The sequence below is a fragment of the Cherax quadricarinatus genome, chromosome 27 (assembly GCF_038502225.1).
Source record: "Cherax quadricarinatus isolate ZL_2023a chromosome 27, ASM3850222v1, whole genome shotgun sequence".
NCBI lineage: Eukaryota > Metazoa > Arthropoda > Malacostraca > Decapoda > Parastacidae > Cherax > Cherax quadricarinatus.
The window spans coordinates 4,581,437-4,598,609 of record NC_091318.1 but is presented as its reverse complement, the minus strand read 5'-3'; the positions used below and the strand labels follow the sequence as shown (position 1 = coordinate 4,598,609).

At 40.6% G+C, this 17,173-nt stretch overlaps 1 protein-coding gene across 2 annotated transcripts in view; it reads left to right on the top strand.

Annotated features, from left to right (window-relative positions):
- The window catches only part of LOC128691089 (uncharacterized), a 77,434-nt gene that overhangs the window by 4,454 nt on the left and 55,807 nt on the right, over window positions 1-17,173 (top strand). For both annotated transcript variants that reach the window (XM_053779882.2, XM_053779881.2), the window contains exon 2: window positions 12,877-13,024. In XM_053779882.2, the coding sequence (XP_053635857.1) occupies window positions 12,889-13,024 (136 nt within the window). In that variant the 5' untranslated portion in view covers window positions 12,877-12,888. The remainder of the gene's footprint in view (window positions 1-12,876; window positions 13,025-17,173) is intronic.

Below are 17,173 nucleotides of genomic sequence, written 5' to 3'. Positions count from 1 at the left end.
TGGAAGCTAAAGGCAAATGTGTTACTGGGATGTCAATAAGTATTCCTTCTGTGCTTAGGTGGTCAGCAGGAGAAATAAAAACAGAAGATGAAATAGAGGCAGGCTTAATACATTGTTTTAAAAATAGGTATGATTAAGGTCCACAACGCTACGAGTGAGTAAACCTGGGAAAGCGGGGTTTACTCCAGAGCTTCAGTTCCTGAAGCTTAACCACAGCAACCACAAACAGCTGTTTACATAAACAAACAAATGAGAGAGTTATTATTAGTGAATGTGTTTGCCATGTCTGGATGACCCAGCCTTAGTGGAACCAACTTTTTACTAAGTACATGAACAAACAAACAAAAACTCGGCCTTTCCACATAGACATGGTGACCCAGAGAAGAAAACAATCACCATCACTTGTTCTCTAGCTGTCTTTCCGAAAGGTCACTGGCATCGCGGCTCATGTTGACCCACCAAACCACTCAACACTCTGCTATCAAAGCGCAAGAAGTATTTTTTAACAACTTCCGAAAACCGGTTTTGTGAGTGGTTTTTACAGATATAACCTTAAGGATTTCTCTGTGGGCTTGGTAGCTACGAAAGTCTTTAAGCTCATATTGCTACTAAACCCATAGAGAAAGTGCTAAAGTTACCCAGCACAGACAGATAGTTTTTATTGTCTTATTTATGTGCTTATTTTATGCGATGCAATATAAATGGAAAACATAGAGTAGCACAGCTACACACAACCTGTACTCCAACAATGTCAGTCTCATATAGAAGATGGTACCCGCACACTGCAAGTGTTTCCACTTGCCGGAATCAGAGTATTAACTATATACCTCGCAAACACAAGATGGTAACCGCAACATTCCGGGTATTCCAACAAAGAGCAGAAGTATGCATCCGACTTTTTCAGGAGCTTTAGGATATTAGATACGAGGGAAGGCTAAAGGAACTGAATCTCAGTCCCCCACAGGTCAGTAGGATAAGGAGAAACATAAAAACAACATGCAAAATACTCAGAGGAATTATTGATAGTTGTACATTGTTAATATTCTCGGCTTTGTTAAGAAAATATTTACACTTGAACAGTATGTCCAGTGACTTGGACTAATTATCTCCACTCACCACATTCATAAGAAAATGTTTAACCCATAGAAATCATACTGTGAATGAAGAATGAGAGGCCATCAGATTTGATACGAGACAAAAAAAAGGTAACTCCTATTCCTTAGGAAGGAATGCATTATCTTCTACAAGATTATCGTCATTAACTACATCAGTTGAAGCCTCTCAAATGATATCATTGAGGCTGGGCTCTTGATCAAAGGATTGGACTTTTCCTACCTTTTTCTATGACCTGAATGCCTTCCATTTCCCAGGAACTGCATGACATTTAGAGGGCTTGGACATTCAACAGGCTTGTGTAAGCGTGTTGGATAGGAGTAAGTGGAAGCAAGCTGATTTTATGACTTAACTTACTGTTGGAATGAAAACAAGGTAACATTTATGAAGGGATTCAAGGAAACCGGTTAGTTATTGTCTCGAAGAAGACTTCGTTAGTCGCACGCCAAGTTCAGAGGTCGACATGGCACACTTAAAATCAACATTTTATATCCCACTAGAAATCCACTCAGACAAGTTCGGTGTTCGTTCCTTTAGCTTTTACATCTGTTGTTATGCAGCAAATAAGGTTTTCTCTGACATAAAAAGCCACTCCTCTCTTTCCCGGTAATTCTAACAAAGTTTATTCTTGAATGCTGCATTTCACCTTCGCTTCCCGTCTCTTCAGGTTACACCACGTCTTAGCTTTTCCAAATACATCGATGTTTCCTGCACTAACAACCAGTCTCATCTCATTTATCTTTTTAATAGTGCTACAACTATTTGTATGATACATTATGAGAGTTTTTATTTCTGTATCTTCACCCTGTTCATTTTTGCTTTTACACTACTTCTGTTATTATTGTTATAATTGATTCTGAGTGTGTTTCATAACCATCGCCTTGTTTGATAATGAATGACATTTTTACTTTATTCCTTTTATAGGTGTTATTTCCAAAATCTATAATATCAGAATCTAGATAATTTGCGTTGCCTAAACCTATAGGATCAAATATCCATTCTTTTCTCCAAAACTCCATGCCTCTAACTATTGTTGGTTTAAGGTTATATACTCTGTTGCTAAAAACCACCTCAACTGAGCTAGCTAATGGTGATATACCTGCTCTTGATAAAGGCACCCTATCCCTAGCATACACGTCATTCCTGCTTCAGATGTGGCTGCGGTTAAAAATAAATTGTTCTGCAGTGTCTGTTCAGGAGTTGTCTAGAACAACTGTTCATTGTTAATTGCACCCTGTGGCACAAAATGCCACATATGACAGGGATCCTTCCCTGCTTTCTAATTATCTCTTATGTTGACAAAACCTACTACATTCAGTTTGGTAACAGAGCTGCAGATGTGTCTCTTAACATAATGATAAATGGATCACCTATCACAAAACTCACAGAGGGAAAATTCCTAGGAATCCACCTTGATAATAGACTCAAATTTCAAACACATATACAACAAATTTCCCAAAAATAATCCAAGACCGTAGGCATACTATCGAAGATACGGTACTATGTTCCACAGTCAGCCCTCCTGGCCCTATATCACTCACTTATTTACCCCTATCTCACCTATGGAATTTGTGCATGGGGCTCAACAACAATAAACCATCTCAGACCATTAATTACCCAATAAAAGGCTGCAGTCACAATGATAACAAATTCCCACTACAGGCAGCACACTCCACCAATATTCAAAACTCTAAACCTACTCACCATACAAAACATCCATACTTATTACTGCACCTACTACATACATAGAACACTTAACTCTGATATGAACCTTCCCCTCAAACGTCTCCTTACCAACCTTAACAGAACACATTACCATAACACAAGGCACAGATCACTCTTTGATGTTCCTCGTGTCCATCTCACGCTATGCAAAAACTGAATGCACATAAAAGGCCCTAAAATCTGGAATTTATTACCTGTGAATATAAAAGAAACACTGTCTGTTTATAAATTCAAGTCTCTTCTCAAAAATTACTTACTCACCCACAACTAAATAAATACTGAATAATTGTATTTCATAAATTGTATCTCATTATTGGCTGCTGCACTTTAAAAATTGTATTCCTTGCACTTCTCTGTATCATGTTCAAATTAAATAAATAAATATATAAATAAATAAATAAATAAATACTGTTTGTACAGCAATGCAAGCAACCATACGACCTGTTTTTGTAATACTCATTTGTGCTTGTTATCTGTTTACAATAATGTTTTACCACTGAATACTTCATTGCTCAGTTAATCTTAAGTTAATTTTAAGCCTGCACATAATGCTATGCATTCAAGTGGCTTTGGCATGCTGCATTTAACTGTATTCTTTTGTACTTCTCTGTATCATGTTCAAATTAATACATAAATAAATAAATTAATAAATAAATAAATAAATAAATAAATAAATAAATAAATAAATAAATACCTGGTAAGGTCTTCTTTCCTATATTTCTTAACATCATTTCCTTCGACTCCGAGGCAGTTAATAACATTGTTCTCATTAACATTTATAATGTATCCTAATATGAAAACTATATCCTCCAACTCGGCTATAGTCTTTCTATCTTTCTAAGTCTTATCTATAAATGTAATCCGAGAATCACCTACCACACTAACTTTCTCACCTTCAATAATGGCTCTCAGTGTATGGCTGAATCACATTCCTCCGACAATTCAGCAAAAGAAATTGTTAATCTCGAGAGGATTTTATTTATTTGTCTTTATTTTAAACTAATATCTTCTCCTGAATATCAAAATGGTAACTAAGACACATAGGCAACAGTTAGGCATCTTTATTCTGAAATGTTTCGCCTACACAGTAGGCTTCTTCAGTCGAGTACTGAAGAAGCCTCAGGGTTGTCAAGAAGACGAAACACCTTGATGACGAAGTAGTGGAGTTAGACTCCATTCATAGTTTTAAGAATCGAAAAAACAGAACCGAGGAGGATGGGAGGAATCAAATGCGGCAAACGGAAAATTAAGAAGCAGGGCCAGGAGCTGAGACTCAACTCTGCAACTAAATATAAGTAAGTATAAACATGGGAATACACACAAACAGTTTGGAGTATTTGTGGTGTTGCTGATTCATTTCTCACATGTACGATATTTCTATTAAAATACACTTGCAATTACCAAAATGATGCTGATCGTTTCTCTCTCCACTTATAATGACTATTGACAGCGACAATTTTAATTTATAACGTGTAATTACTATTCTGTCACAGGCAAGAGATGTCGCATTTCAATACTTCAATTTCGGCAAAATAAATATTGGACATTTGCGAAAACTTTCACGAAATAAAAATACCACAAACGTAATTTATTGTAATGCAACTAACAATAAAGACTCATTGCATCTAAAAATATCTTTACGAAACAGACAGGTGAAAACATCCACCTGTCCTTCACGTCCTGCCCGAATTTTATTTAGGGCTCCGCGTTGCTGCTTCATTTGCAACTTATTCTCATATTACAATCTAAGTTTTCTTGCACATAACAACTAAGTGAAAACTAAATTTTTTGTTATATACACATATAGACGCGCGCGCACACACACACACACACACACACACACACACACACACACACACACACACACACACACACACACACACACACACAAACACACACACACACACACACACACACACACACACACACACACACACACACACACACACATACATACACACACACACACACACATACACACACGCGCACACACACACACACACACACACACACACACACACACACACACAACACACACACACACACACACACACACACACACACACACACAGGTAAGATCTCTCCATGGGCTCTGGGAGAGGGAGCAGACGCACTGTGTGTGCCGCTGACAAGAATCTTGAACAAATCTATCAAAATATCGAGACAGGGAAACTACCAGAGGTGTGGAAGACAGCAAATGTAGTCCCAATTTTTAAGAAAGGAGACAGGCAGCATTAAACTAGAGATCAGTTTCACTAACATGTATAGTATGGAAAGTCATGGAGAATATTATCAGGAGAAGAGATATGGAGCACCTAGAAAGGAATGAGGTTATACACGAGAATCAGCACTGTTTCTGGGATGGGAAACCTTGTATCACAAACCTATTCGAGTTCTAATCAAGAAACAAAAGTAAGACAGGAAAGAGAGGGATGATAAGTTTGCATTTTATTGGACTGTAAGAGGGCTTTCAATACAGTAATGCACAAGAGACTGGTACAAATCCTAGAGGAGCAGGCAGGAATAGCAGGAAAAGCACTGTTATGAATGAGGGAATACCTAACAGGAAGAAAACAACGAGTGATGGTACGCGACATAGAGTGTAAGTGAGCCAATGTGTAGAGTGGGTTTCCAGAAGGTTCAGCTCTTAGGCTGGTGCGGTTTCTTGTATATATGTGTGATATGATAGAAGGCATAGATTCAGAGGTGTCACTGTTCACAGATGACGTGAAACTAATAATGAGAATACAAGTGGACAAGGATGAGAAAAGACTACAATGGGGGCTGGACAGGCTGGTCACCTGATCCAATTAATAGCTCCTCGAGTTAAACCTCACCAAGTGCTAAGTTATAAAACTTGGGTAAGGACAAAGAAGATCGCAAACGGAGTGCAAGCTTGTAGGTCAAAGAGTGCAAACCTCACTCAAGGAAAAAATCTTGGTGTGAGCATCATACAGAGCACATTCCCTGAGACGTACATCAACCAAATCACTGTCGCAGCATATGGGAGCCTAGCAAACCTAAGAAGAGCGTTTCAACATTTAATGAGAGTATTTTAACACCCTTTACACCGTGTTCGTCAGCACCAGTATGGAACCCACACCTGGTCAAGCACGGCAATAAATGAAATAAGTTGCTAAAGTTTGCAACAAGACTAGTCACAAGAAGTTGCAGTGGTTAGTGTAGTAAAGCCTGTAAAAAAGGAAATTAAATGTGAACATTGGAAAAAGTAAGGTGATGATGATAAAAAATTAGGTAATGAAAGATTGGATGTAAGACTGAAGAGAGGGTGTTTGGAGGCATTAAGTGCATTCAGATATTTGGGAGTGGACTTGTCAGCAGATGGGTATATGAAAGACGAGGTGAATCATAGAAATGATGAGAGGAAAAAGGTGAGTGGTGCACTGAGGAGTCAGTGGAGACATGGAACATTATCCATGGAAGCAAAAAGGGGAATGTATGAGAGTAATCATGCCAACACTCTTATATGGGTGTGAAGAATTGGTGGTGAATGTTACAACAAGGAGGAGGCTGGAGGCAATGGAGACGTCTTGTTTGAGGACAATGTGAGGTGTAAATATAATGCAGAGAATCCGTAGTTTGGAAACTAGGGGAATGTGCGGGGTTACTAAAAGTATTATCCAGAGGGCTGAGGAAGGGTTGCTGAGGTGGTTCAGACATTTAGAGAGGATGGAACGAAATAGAATGACCTGGAAAGGGTATAAATCTGCAGTGGAAGTAAGGTGGGATAGAGGCTGGCCTTGGAAAGGTTGGAGAGAGGGGGTAAAGGTTTTGTGTGCTACGGGCCTGGACTTCCAGCAAGCATGCGTGAGCGTGTTAGCATGTTAGATAGGAGTGAATGGAGACGAATGGTTTTTGGGGCCAAATGTGCTGTTAGGGTGTGAGTAGGGTATTATTTTGTGAAGGGATTCAGGGAAACCGGTTAGCCAGACTTGAGTCCTGGAAGTGGGCTGTTTGGAGGGGCATCTAAACTGTCGTGTTTGAGAGCCTATGTAAAGACAGTGATTATGTATGAATGATGGTGAAAGTATTGGATGATGAAAGTTTTTTCTTACCTTTTGGTTTTCTTTCCTTTTTGGTCACCCTACCTTGGTGGGAAACTGCCATGCGTGTCGCAAGAGGCGACTAAAATGCCGGGAGCAAGGGGCTGGTAACCACTTCTCCTGTATATATTACTAAATTTAAAAGGAGGAGCTTTCGTTTTTCCTTTTATATATATATATATATATATATATATATATATATATATATATATATATATATATATATATATATATATATTATTGTGACCACGAACGAGTGGTATTGATCAGTAACAACACTGCACTAGCCAAGGGCTCGAACCCATGCTGCTTTGGCCTGCCTCATGGTGGGCGAAAGCACATGACGCCCTTATGCACTGAACCATACAATCCATAAGAGTAGGGCATCCAGCGGAACTGGATGTTGTACTCGCTACCCAAGGACACACGATGGTGTGGATGACTCTAGGCTAATTTCATTCTAGTCCCTGTTTGGTGTACTAGTACAATGAGTAGTATTTTATATTATTGTGCCCACGAACGAGTGGTGGTCACAATAATATAAAATACTGCTCGTTGTACTAGTACACCAAACAGGAACTAGAATGAAATTATATATATATATATATATATATATATATATATATATATATATATATATATATATATATATATATATATATATATATATATATGTATATATATATATATATATATATATATATATATATATATATATATATATATATATATATATGTATATATATGTATATATATATATATATATATATATATATATATATATATATATATATATATATATATATATATATATATATATCTTTCAACACACCGGCCGTATCCCACCGAGGTGGGGTGGCCCAAAAGGAAAAACGAAAGTTTCTCCTTTCAAATTTAGTGATATATACAGGAGAAGGGGTTACTAACCTCTTGCTCCCGGCATTTTAGTCGCCTCTTACAACACGCATGACTTACGGAGGAAGAATTCTGTTCCACTTCCCCATGGAGATAAGAGGAAATAAACAAGAACAAGAACTAGAAAGAAAATAGCAGAAAACCCAGAGGGGTGTGTATATATATGTTTGTACATGTATGTGTAGTGTGACCTAAGTGTAAGTAGAAGTAGCAAGACATACCTGAAATCTTGCATGTTTATGAGGCAGACAAAAGACACCAGCAATCCTACCATCATGTAAAACAATTACAGACTTTCGTTTTACACTCACTTGGCAGGACGGTAGTACCTCCCTGGGCGGTTGCTGTTAACCAACCTATTACCTAGGATATATATATATATATATATATATATATATATATATATATATATATATATATATATATATATATATATATATATATATATATATATATATATATATATATATATATATATATATATATATATATATATATATATATATATGTGTGTATATATATATGTCGTGCCGAATAGGTAAAATTGGTGAGTTAGCAAGAACTCATTTAAAATTTAGTCCTTTTTGATATTTTCCCTTAAATATGTAATTTTTCATTTATGTTAATGTAAAAATTAATAAATTTCGTACCAAAAGAGCCTTAGAAAATTACATTCTTGCCTGACATGAGTTAGCGAGTTATCTCCTTGAAACTATGTGATCGTATAATCAACACGTTTTACATGCGTAATGAAACTATTTTAATGTTTATTGAGAAGCGCTAAACCCTTGTATTTAGTACAGTGCCTCAAGAATTGGGAATGAGAGGCAAGCAGATTTGATCTTAACATATCAAAAATAGCTGCAAATCCCTTGATCAAGACATCTCCTGCGACTTGGCTCCGCGCATGTAGGGATCCGCGAATAAAGCTGACCTAACTACCTCACCCGTCCAATAATTGGTCATTTGCGGTGACATTTCTTGGCTCTCAATGTTTAACTCACAAGAGGTCTGAAGCACGACGTTGGGCGCATGGGGTATGGAGCACAAGGTCTGGAGCACAAGGTCTGGAGCACAAGGTCTGGAGTAAAAGGTAAAGAGCACGACGTTGGGCTTATGGGGTCTTGAGCACAAGGTTTGGAGCTCAAGGTCTGGAGCCCCAGGTCTGGAGCTCAAGGTCTGGAGCAGTGGCTAGAGCTCGAGGTCTAGAGCTAGAGGTCTGGAGCTCGAGGTCTGGAGCACACGGTCTGAAGATTGAGGTCTGGAGCTCCACGTCTTGAGCTCCACGTCTGAGCTCCACGTCTGGAGCTCCACGTCTGGAGCTCCACGTCTGGAGCTCCACGTCTGGAGCTCCACGTCTGGAGCTCCACGTCTGGAGCTCCACGTCTGGATCACGGATGAAACTCAACTATTAATGATAATGAAGCGATTAGGAGGTGAGGAGAGAGGGAGAATTTAGAGTTACTTGTTAACCTTTAGCCCAGCCCTTGCATTATGTAAGTGCTGGAGGAGTGAGGTGTATTGTGGCTGACCTGCTACCTGCTCTCCAGGACTCCTGAGTGATTCACAGCTGGGGATCCCTGGTTCATCAGTTTGTGGATCATTGCGCCTGTGTGGAAAAAAAAGACACTTAAGTATAGTTCAGAACATTTATTAGAGAAAGCCTATCGACATAACATTTTCCATGGTTCCAGTACCCTGCTGGAAAAGCAGCATGGGAGCAAGTAATGGTTAATGTGTACTCTTTGATTCATGTTTGTCTTTATGGAAGATTGTCGATGCATTAAAAATTTATAAATAATTATATATCTGTTGTGAAAAATATAAGTTTTTCATTTATAACTTAGAATTCATCTCTAAAATGCCACGAGAAGCGGAGTGATGCATGTCTAGCTTAATTTAATCAGGTTAATTAAAGATGTATTAAGCATTTCAGCTAATAATACAAAGTTGATTAATAGAACTCTGGGTTACGTTAGCACCATTATCATTTATTATACAAACAAATAATCATGTCAACTGCTCCTGGTGTCAGCCGACTAGCATCTTGTTCTCATTTTCTGCGCTATGATAAATTAAAACATGCTCAGTAATAAGTATTTTCATTCTATTACATCAACTAAGGTGACAAAGTCATGTCATTTTGATTCACAAATGCTGAGAACTTTAATATAAATAATTTTCAAAACCAAAGCACATATTAAAAGATAATAAAAAAATTTTGATACAGATTGAAGGTCTTGTCTTAGAAATAGCTAATAAGCTAAAGTTAATTAAAATTATAAAGCTGTCAATCAATCTTCTCAGGGAGGCGATGAGGATGGTAGGAGAGAAACATGTTCCCAGGCAATAGTAAAAGCTTAGATACCGCTGAGGAAACATGACGTGAGACTTAGATGATGACCTGGCACGAGAGATTTTGGCTCTGTGACCGAGGCCTTTCGCTGGCTTACCGGTCCACTCCTTTAAAAGTTTTTATTTTTTTGGATGGATTCTGAGGTGTGCATTTGTGCGTCAACGATCTTCCAAATAATAAAAAACTTCGTTGTCCGTAAATACCTCTAAACGCATCATCTACGCAAATAAGACTGCATGACACATTAATGCACTATCTCTGGAAGAAATCCCTGCATGACACAAAATACTTTAAATTACATAAGTCTTTCTACGTTTTATGTGAAGACAGTATGTACTCGGTGAGCTCTTGGAATTACTGCCATATATCCTCACTGATTCACGAGATTCCACAGTAAATCGTTCCTCAACAGTGCTCCACGAAAATAGAATTTTATGATTACATCACTGTATACGAAACTATAAAGTAATGTGATCATTAAAACTCTAAACTGGCTAGGACAGAGAACAAATTTAGCTAAGTAGGATTGAACAACATCACAGAGGAAGAAGAAAAGAAGGAGGAAGAAGAATAAGAAGAAAAAGATGAAGAAAAAGTAGAAGACCAGACGCAACCCAGGACTCGCATTCACTTCTGGTCTTCCGTCACAAGAGAACTCAAGACTTCTTGATCCTTGACACTGAGACTAGTCTTTGTTAGGCCATAACTTCTGTACACTAACAAAAGCCTAACCTTCTTCTCTACTATCAGCCATCTTAATCTTGTCTCCTGACTCATATCTTCGTACACGCCTACATTTATAGGAATGCTGCATGACCCTTACACATTTAGTGCTTAATTTCATTATCATAATAATAATAATCTCCTCTCTGATTGTCCTTTTCATTTGACTTAGGGTCTTTCTTTCCCCTGGACGAAGTCTTTCTTTCCCCTGGACGAAGTCTTTCTTTCCCCTGGACAAAATCTTTCTTTCCCCTGGACGAAGTCTTTCTTTCCCCTGGACAAAGTCTTTCTTTCTCTTGATTAAGTTTCCTTCTCTCCTAGGATCTTCCTTTGTCATGGTTGAAGTCCTTGTTATTATCTTACTTCTCTTAACCGGTGGCCAAGTCAGAAAACCGTCAGGTATATAGCCTCTTGTAGGAATAATGAAGTCAAATGTACTGCCTTTACAAGACATGAATGGGCGTGTGGTTACTATCAGACGGTACAGATAAACAGCCTCCATGTCTGCCTTGTTTAACAACTAGAACCGTGATCAAAGTGATGACTGCGGCTCAAGCAGTCTCCGATATTACATGCTAATTCACTCAAAGTTTTGTTATAAAATAATCTGTAAAGGCAATAATACTTGAATGCTGCAATAACCAAGCACGGAGATGACATCACTGGTGAGTCAGCTATTTGCACTGATTTCTACAGTCTTTATGGCAGTTTGGTGATTCACAGCATGAGGGACGGTGCTCAGTAAACTCTCTTCTCGAGGCAAGAAGATAAAAATTAACTAGAAGCATCTATATTACTAAAAAAAATCCAAAATTCTCTTAAATTTATCATATAATCGTGACTATAACTTATCTTTTTTTTTTTACTATAGTAATAGACGATATCCAAGATTTTTGCGTTGTGGCCAGTAAGTAATGTATGAATTTTCTCAGTTCACTAAATATTTACTGTCCGTCTGAGCAGATTTATCAAACGTTTGACCTATGAGGTGCCTTTATCTAATGTTTAACCATTTAGGGCCACTTTTGTTTAATCAAATTTTCCTATTTGGACAAACAAATGTTGCCTGGGGTAGCTTGAACTATGCTTTGAAAACGTCAGATTGACACCCATCTCCACCTATATGGCCCACAGGATAATGACTTGTCAGGTCACACAAGTTGAACACTTCCAGATAATCTCTCAGTCCCAAAACATCGGCTGCACAGAAATCAGGGACCTTGACTTGATTCTTGTTTTTAAGGTAATTTCATGATATATTGAAACCAAATGATTTATGATCTCATCCCCCAAGCTCATCATTAACCTCAAGATTATTTATTAGTGATTCCTTGTTGGCAAGAACCAAGTCAAACAGGTTATTTCCTCTAGTTGGTTCTATCACAAACTGTTTTAAAAACAATTATGGATCGTATCAAAAAATTCGTTATACTCAAGATTTCCTGTCAAATTGCTCCAGTCATTTTGGCTAAGTTACAATCTCTATTTAACACAACGTTCTCGTATCAAGATGCCTCAGTAATATCGTTCCATACAAGTTTACAGTGTTCCCTATCAAGGATTGGAAGCCTAGTAATCACATCCAAGATTAACTTTTAACATCCACCGAAAAACTGTAGCCAAAAATATTCGGTATCCGTCGCTTCCACTTTTATTGCATGTCTAATGCAACAGCTCAAACTATCTCTGACTACATCGCCACTGCACCGCCCTTTACGTAGACCCTATCAGTTTGAAATAATTTATAGCCTTCTATGGAACATTCAGAACGCATTTAGAAATCAGGTTGAACCAGGTCTCTGTTATAAAAATAATACCTATACCTCATGCACATGCAACTAATCTTAGCAAATCTATCTCATTCAATAATCCTTGTTGTTGCATCTTAGACCATCATCTCATAAACATTGTTCTTGCACCTTATCTCCTAAAAGTCTTGTTCAGTTGCAGCTCATCGTCTTTTAAACATTGCTGTTGCAGAGGAGAGCGAGGATGCTGCGAGAAGCTCTACTAGTAGTGGTGTTGTGTGTACTAGGTCCTGCTCTCTCCTGCAAGTACTGGTGTAAGATCCCAGACTCTACCTCCTACAAGTGTTGTGATGACAACCACCCTTACTACACTAACAAGGGTGAGTGGTTGTGTTGGGGTGAGTGGTAATGCAGGGGTGAGTAGTGGTGCTAGGGTGAGTGGTGGTGCTAGGGTGAGTGGTGGTGCTAGGGTGAGTGGTGGTGCTAGGGTGAGTGGTGGTGCTAGGGTGAGTGGTGGTGCTAGGGTGAGTGGTGGTGCTAGGGTGAGTGGTGGTGCTAGGGTGAGTGAAGGTGTTGGGGTGGGTGTTGGTAGTGTCATACAGAGCGTCCTTATAACTCAACGTCACTGATGCTCGGGTAGGAAATGCTCTAGCTCTTGGTTCCGTCGTTAAGGTAAATCATCCTACTCACATCTGTTCGTGAAGCTCTGTTTTGTATTCGCTTCCACTACGTCACTGCTCAGTACACTGTGTCACTGCTCAGCACTGTGTCACTGCTCAGCACACTGTGTCACTGCTCAGCACAAAGTGTCACTGCTCAGCACACTGTCACTGCTCAGCACACTGTGTTACTGCTCAGCACACTGTCACTGCTCATCACACTGTGTCACTGCTCAGCACACTGTCACTGCTCATCACACTGTGTCACTGCTCAGCGCACTGTGTCACTGCTCAGCACACTGTCACTGCTCAGCACACTGTGTTACTGCTCAGCACACTGTCACTGCTCATCACACTGTGTCACTGCTCAGCACACTGTGTCACTGCTCAGCACACTGTGTCACTGCTCAGCACACTGTCACTGCTCAGCACACTGTGTTACTGCTCAGCACACTGTCACTGCTCAGCACACTGTGTCACTGCTCATCACACTGTGTCACTGCTCAGCACACTGTGTCACTGCTCAGCACACTGTCACTGCTCAGCACACTGTGTCACTGCTCAGCACACTGTGTCACTGCTTAGCACACTGTCACTGCTCAGCACACTGTGTCACTGATTAGCACACTGTCACTGCTCAGCACACTGTGTCACTGCTCAGCACACTGTGTCACTGCTCAGCACACTGTCACTGCTCAGCACACTGTCACTGGTCATCACACTGTGTCACTGCTCAGCACACTGTGTCACTGCTCAGCACACTGTGTCACTGCTCAGCACACTGTGTCACTGCTCAGCACACTGTGTCACTGCCCAGCACACTGTGTCACTGCTCAGCACACTGTGTCACTGCTCAGCACACTGTGTCACTGCTCAGCACACTGTCACTGCTCAGCACACTGTGTCACTGCTCAGCACACTATGTCACTGCTCAGCACACTGTGTCACTGCTCAGCACACTGTGTCACTGCTCAGCACACTGTGTCACTGCTCAGCGCACTGTCACTGCTCAGAACACTGTGTCACTGCTCAGCGCACTGTGTCACTGCTCAGAACACTGTGTCACTGCTCAGCGCACTGTCACTGCTCAGCACACTGTGTCACTGCTCAGAACACTGTGTCACTGCTCAGCACACTGTGTCACTGCTCAGAACACTGTGTCACTGCTCATCGCACTGTCACTGCTCAGCACACTGTGTCACTGCTCAGAACACTGTGTCACTGCTCAGAACACTGTGTCACTGCTCAGAACACTGTGTCACTGCTCAGCACACTGTGTCACTGCTCAGCACACTGTGTCACTGCTCAGCACACTGTGTCACTGCTCAGAACACTGTGTCACTGCTCAGCACACTGTGTCACTGCTCAGAACACTGTGTCACTGCTCAGCACACTGTGTCACTGCTCAGCGCACTGTGTCATTGCTCAGCACACTGGCACTGCGCAGCACACTGTCACTGCTCAGCACACTATCACTGCTCATCACACTGTGTCACTGCTCAGCACACTGTCACTGCTCAGCACACTGTCACTGCTCAGCACACTGTCACTGCTCAGCACACTGTCACTGCTCAGCACACTGTGTTACTGCTCAGCACACTGTCACTGCTCATCACACTGTGTCACTGCTCAGCACACTGTCACTGCTCAGCACACTGTGTCACTGCTCAGCACACTGTGTCACTGCTCAGCACACTGTCACTGCTCAGCACACTGTCACTGGTCATCACACTGTGTCACTGCTCAGCACACTGTGTCACTGCTCAGCACACTGTGTCACTGCTCAGCACACTGTGTCACTGCTCAGCACACTGTGTCACTGCTCAGCACACTGTGTCACTGCTCAGCACACTGTGTCACTGCTCAGCACACTGTGTCACTGCTCAGCACACTGTCACTGCTCAGCACACTGTGTCACTGCTCAGCACACTGTGTCACTGCTCAGCACACTGTGTCACTGCTCAGCACACTGTGTCACTGCTCAGCACACTGTGTCACTGCTCAGCGCACTGTCACTGCTCAGCACACTGTGTCACTGCTCAGCACACTGTGTCACTGCTCAGCACACTGTGTCACTGCTCAGCACACTGTCACTGCTCAGCACACTGTGTCACTGCTCAGCGCACTGTCACTGCTCAGCACACTGTGTCACTGCTCAGAACACTGTGTCACTGCTCATCGCACTGTCACTGCTCAGCACACTGTGTCACTGCTCAGAACACTGTGTCACTGCTCAGAACACTGTGTCACTGCTCAGAACACTGTGTCACTGCTCAGCACACTGTGTCACTGTTAAGAACACTGTGTCACTGCTCAGCGCACTGTCACTGCTCAGCACACTGTGTCACTGCTCAGCACACTGTGTCACTGCTCAGAACACTGTGTCACTGCTCAGCACACTGTGTCACTGCTCAGCGCACTGTGTCATTGCTCAGCACACTGTCACTGCGCAGCACACTGTCACTGCTCAGCACACTATCACTGCTCATCACACTGTGTCACTGCTCAGCACACTGTCACTGCTCAGCACACTATCACTGCTCAGCGCACTGTGTCACTGTTCAGCACACTGTCACTGCTCAGCGCACTGTGTCACTGTTCAGCACACTGTCTTTGCTCAGCACACTGTGTCACTGCTCAGCACACTGTGTCACTGCTCAGCGCACTGTCACTGCTCAGCACACTGTCTCTGCTCAGCGCACTGTGTCACTGCTCAGCACACTGTGTCACTGCTCAGCACACTGTGTCACTGCTCAGCACACTGTGTCACTGCTCAGCACACTGTGTCACTGCTCAGCACACTGTGTCACTGCTCAGCACACTGTGTCACTGCTCAGCACACTGTGTCACTGCTCAGCACACTGTGTCACTGCTCAGCACACTGTGTCACTGCTCAGCACACTATCACTGCTCAGCACACTGTCACTGCTCAGCACACTGTGTCACTGCTCAGCACACTGTGTCACTGCTCAACACACTACTAATCAAATGATGAATGTGTCCTGATGTCACCTTGTGTCTCTTGAGAGTTAAATTTCCATCTTTACCTCCAAATTCTTGCATCTGGCCATGTAAATAATCTCCCTTGAATAGCTGCTCTTATTTAAGTGTTTGTGTGTGGTTGCATGATGATACATAATAATAAATAAACTGAAGAAAAGCACTCACATTTCTCCACGATTGTCTCCAATATATAAACAGACAAGTGATTGCTAGGTAATAAAACACTGTTTTTACATAATGATGAATTTACTGCATGGTAATAAATTGAATGATTATTGCATAGTAAAAAAATCAGTTGTAACTGCATGGTAATGAATTGTATGGTTATTGCATAGTAATGAATTGTATAGTTATTGCATGGTAAAAATCTATCGTTATTGTATTGTAAAAAAATATGTTGTTATTGCTTGATATTCAACTGGATAGTTATAGTATGATAATCAAGTGTAATTTTAGCATAATGAGTTATTCGACTTTAGAATGGTAACTTATTGTTTGGTTGTTGCATGGTGATGAATTGTTTGGTTATTGCATGGTGATGAATTGTTTGGTTATTGCATGGTGATGAATTGTTTGGTTATTGCATGGTGATGAATTGTTTGGTTATTGCATGGTGATGAATTGTTTGATTATTGCATGGTGATGAATTGTTTGGTTATTGCATGGTGATGAATTGTTTGGTTATTGCATGGTGATGAATTGTTTGATTATTGCATGGTGATGAATTGTTTGGTTATTGCATGGTGATGAATTGTTTGGTTATTGCATGGTGATGAATTGTATGGGTATTCCATGACAATGAATTGTATGTTTATTGCACGATTATGAAGAATATATTTATTGCATGGTAATGAATTGTATGGTTGT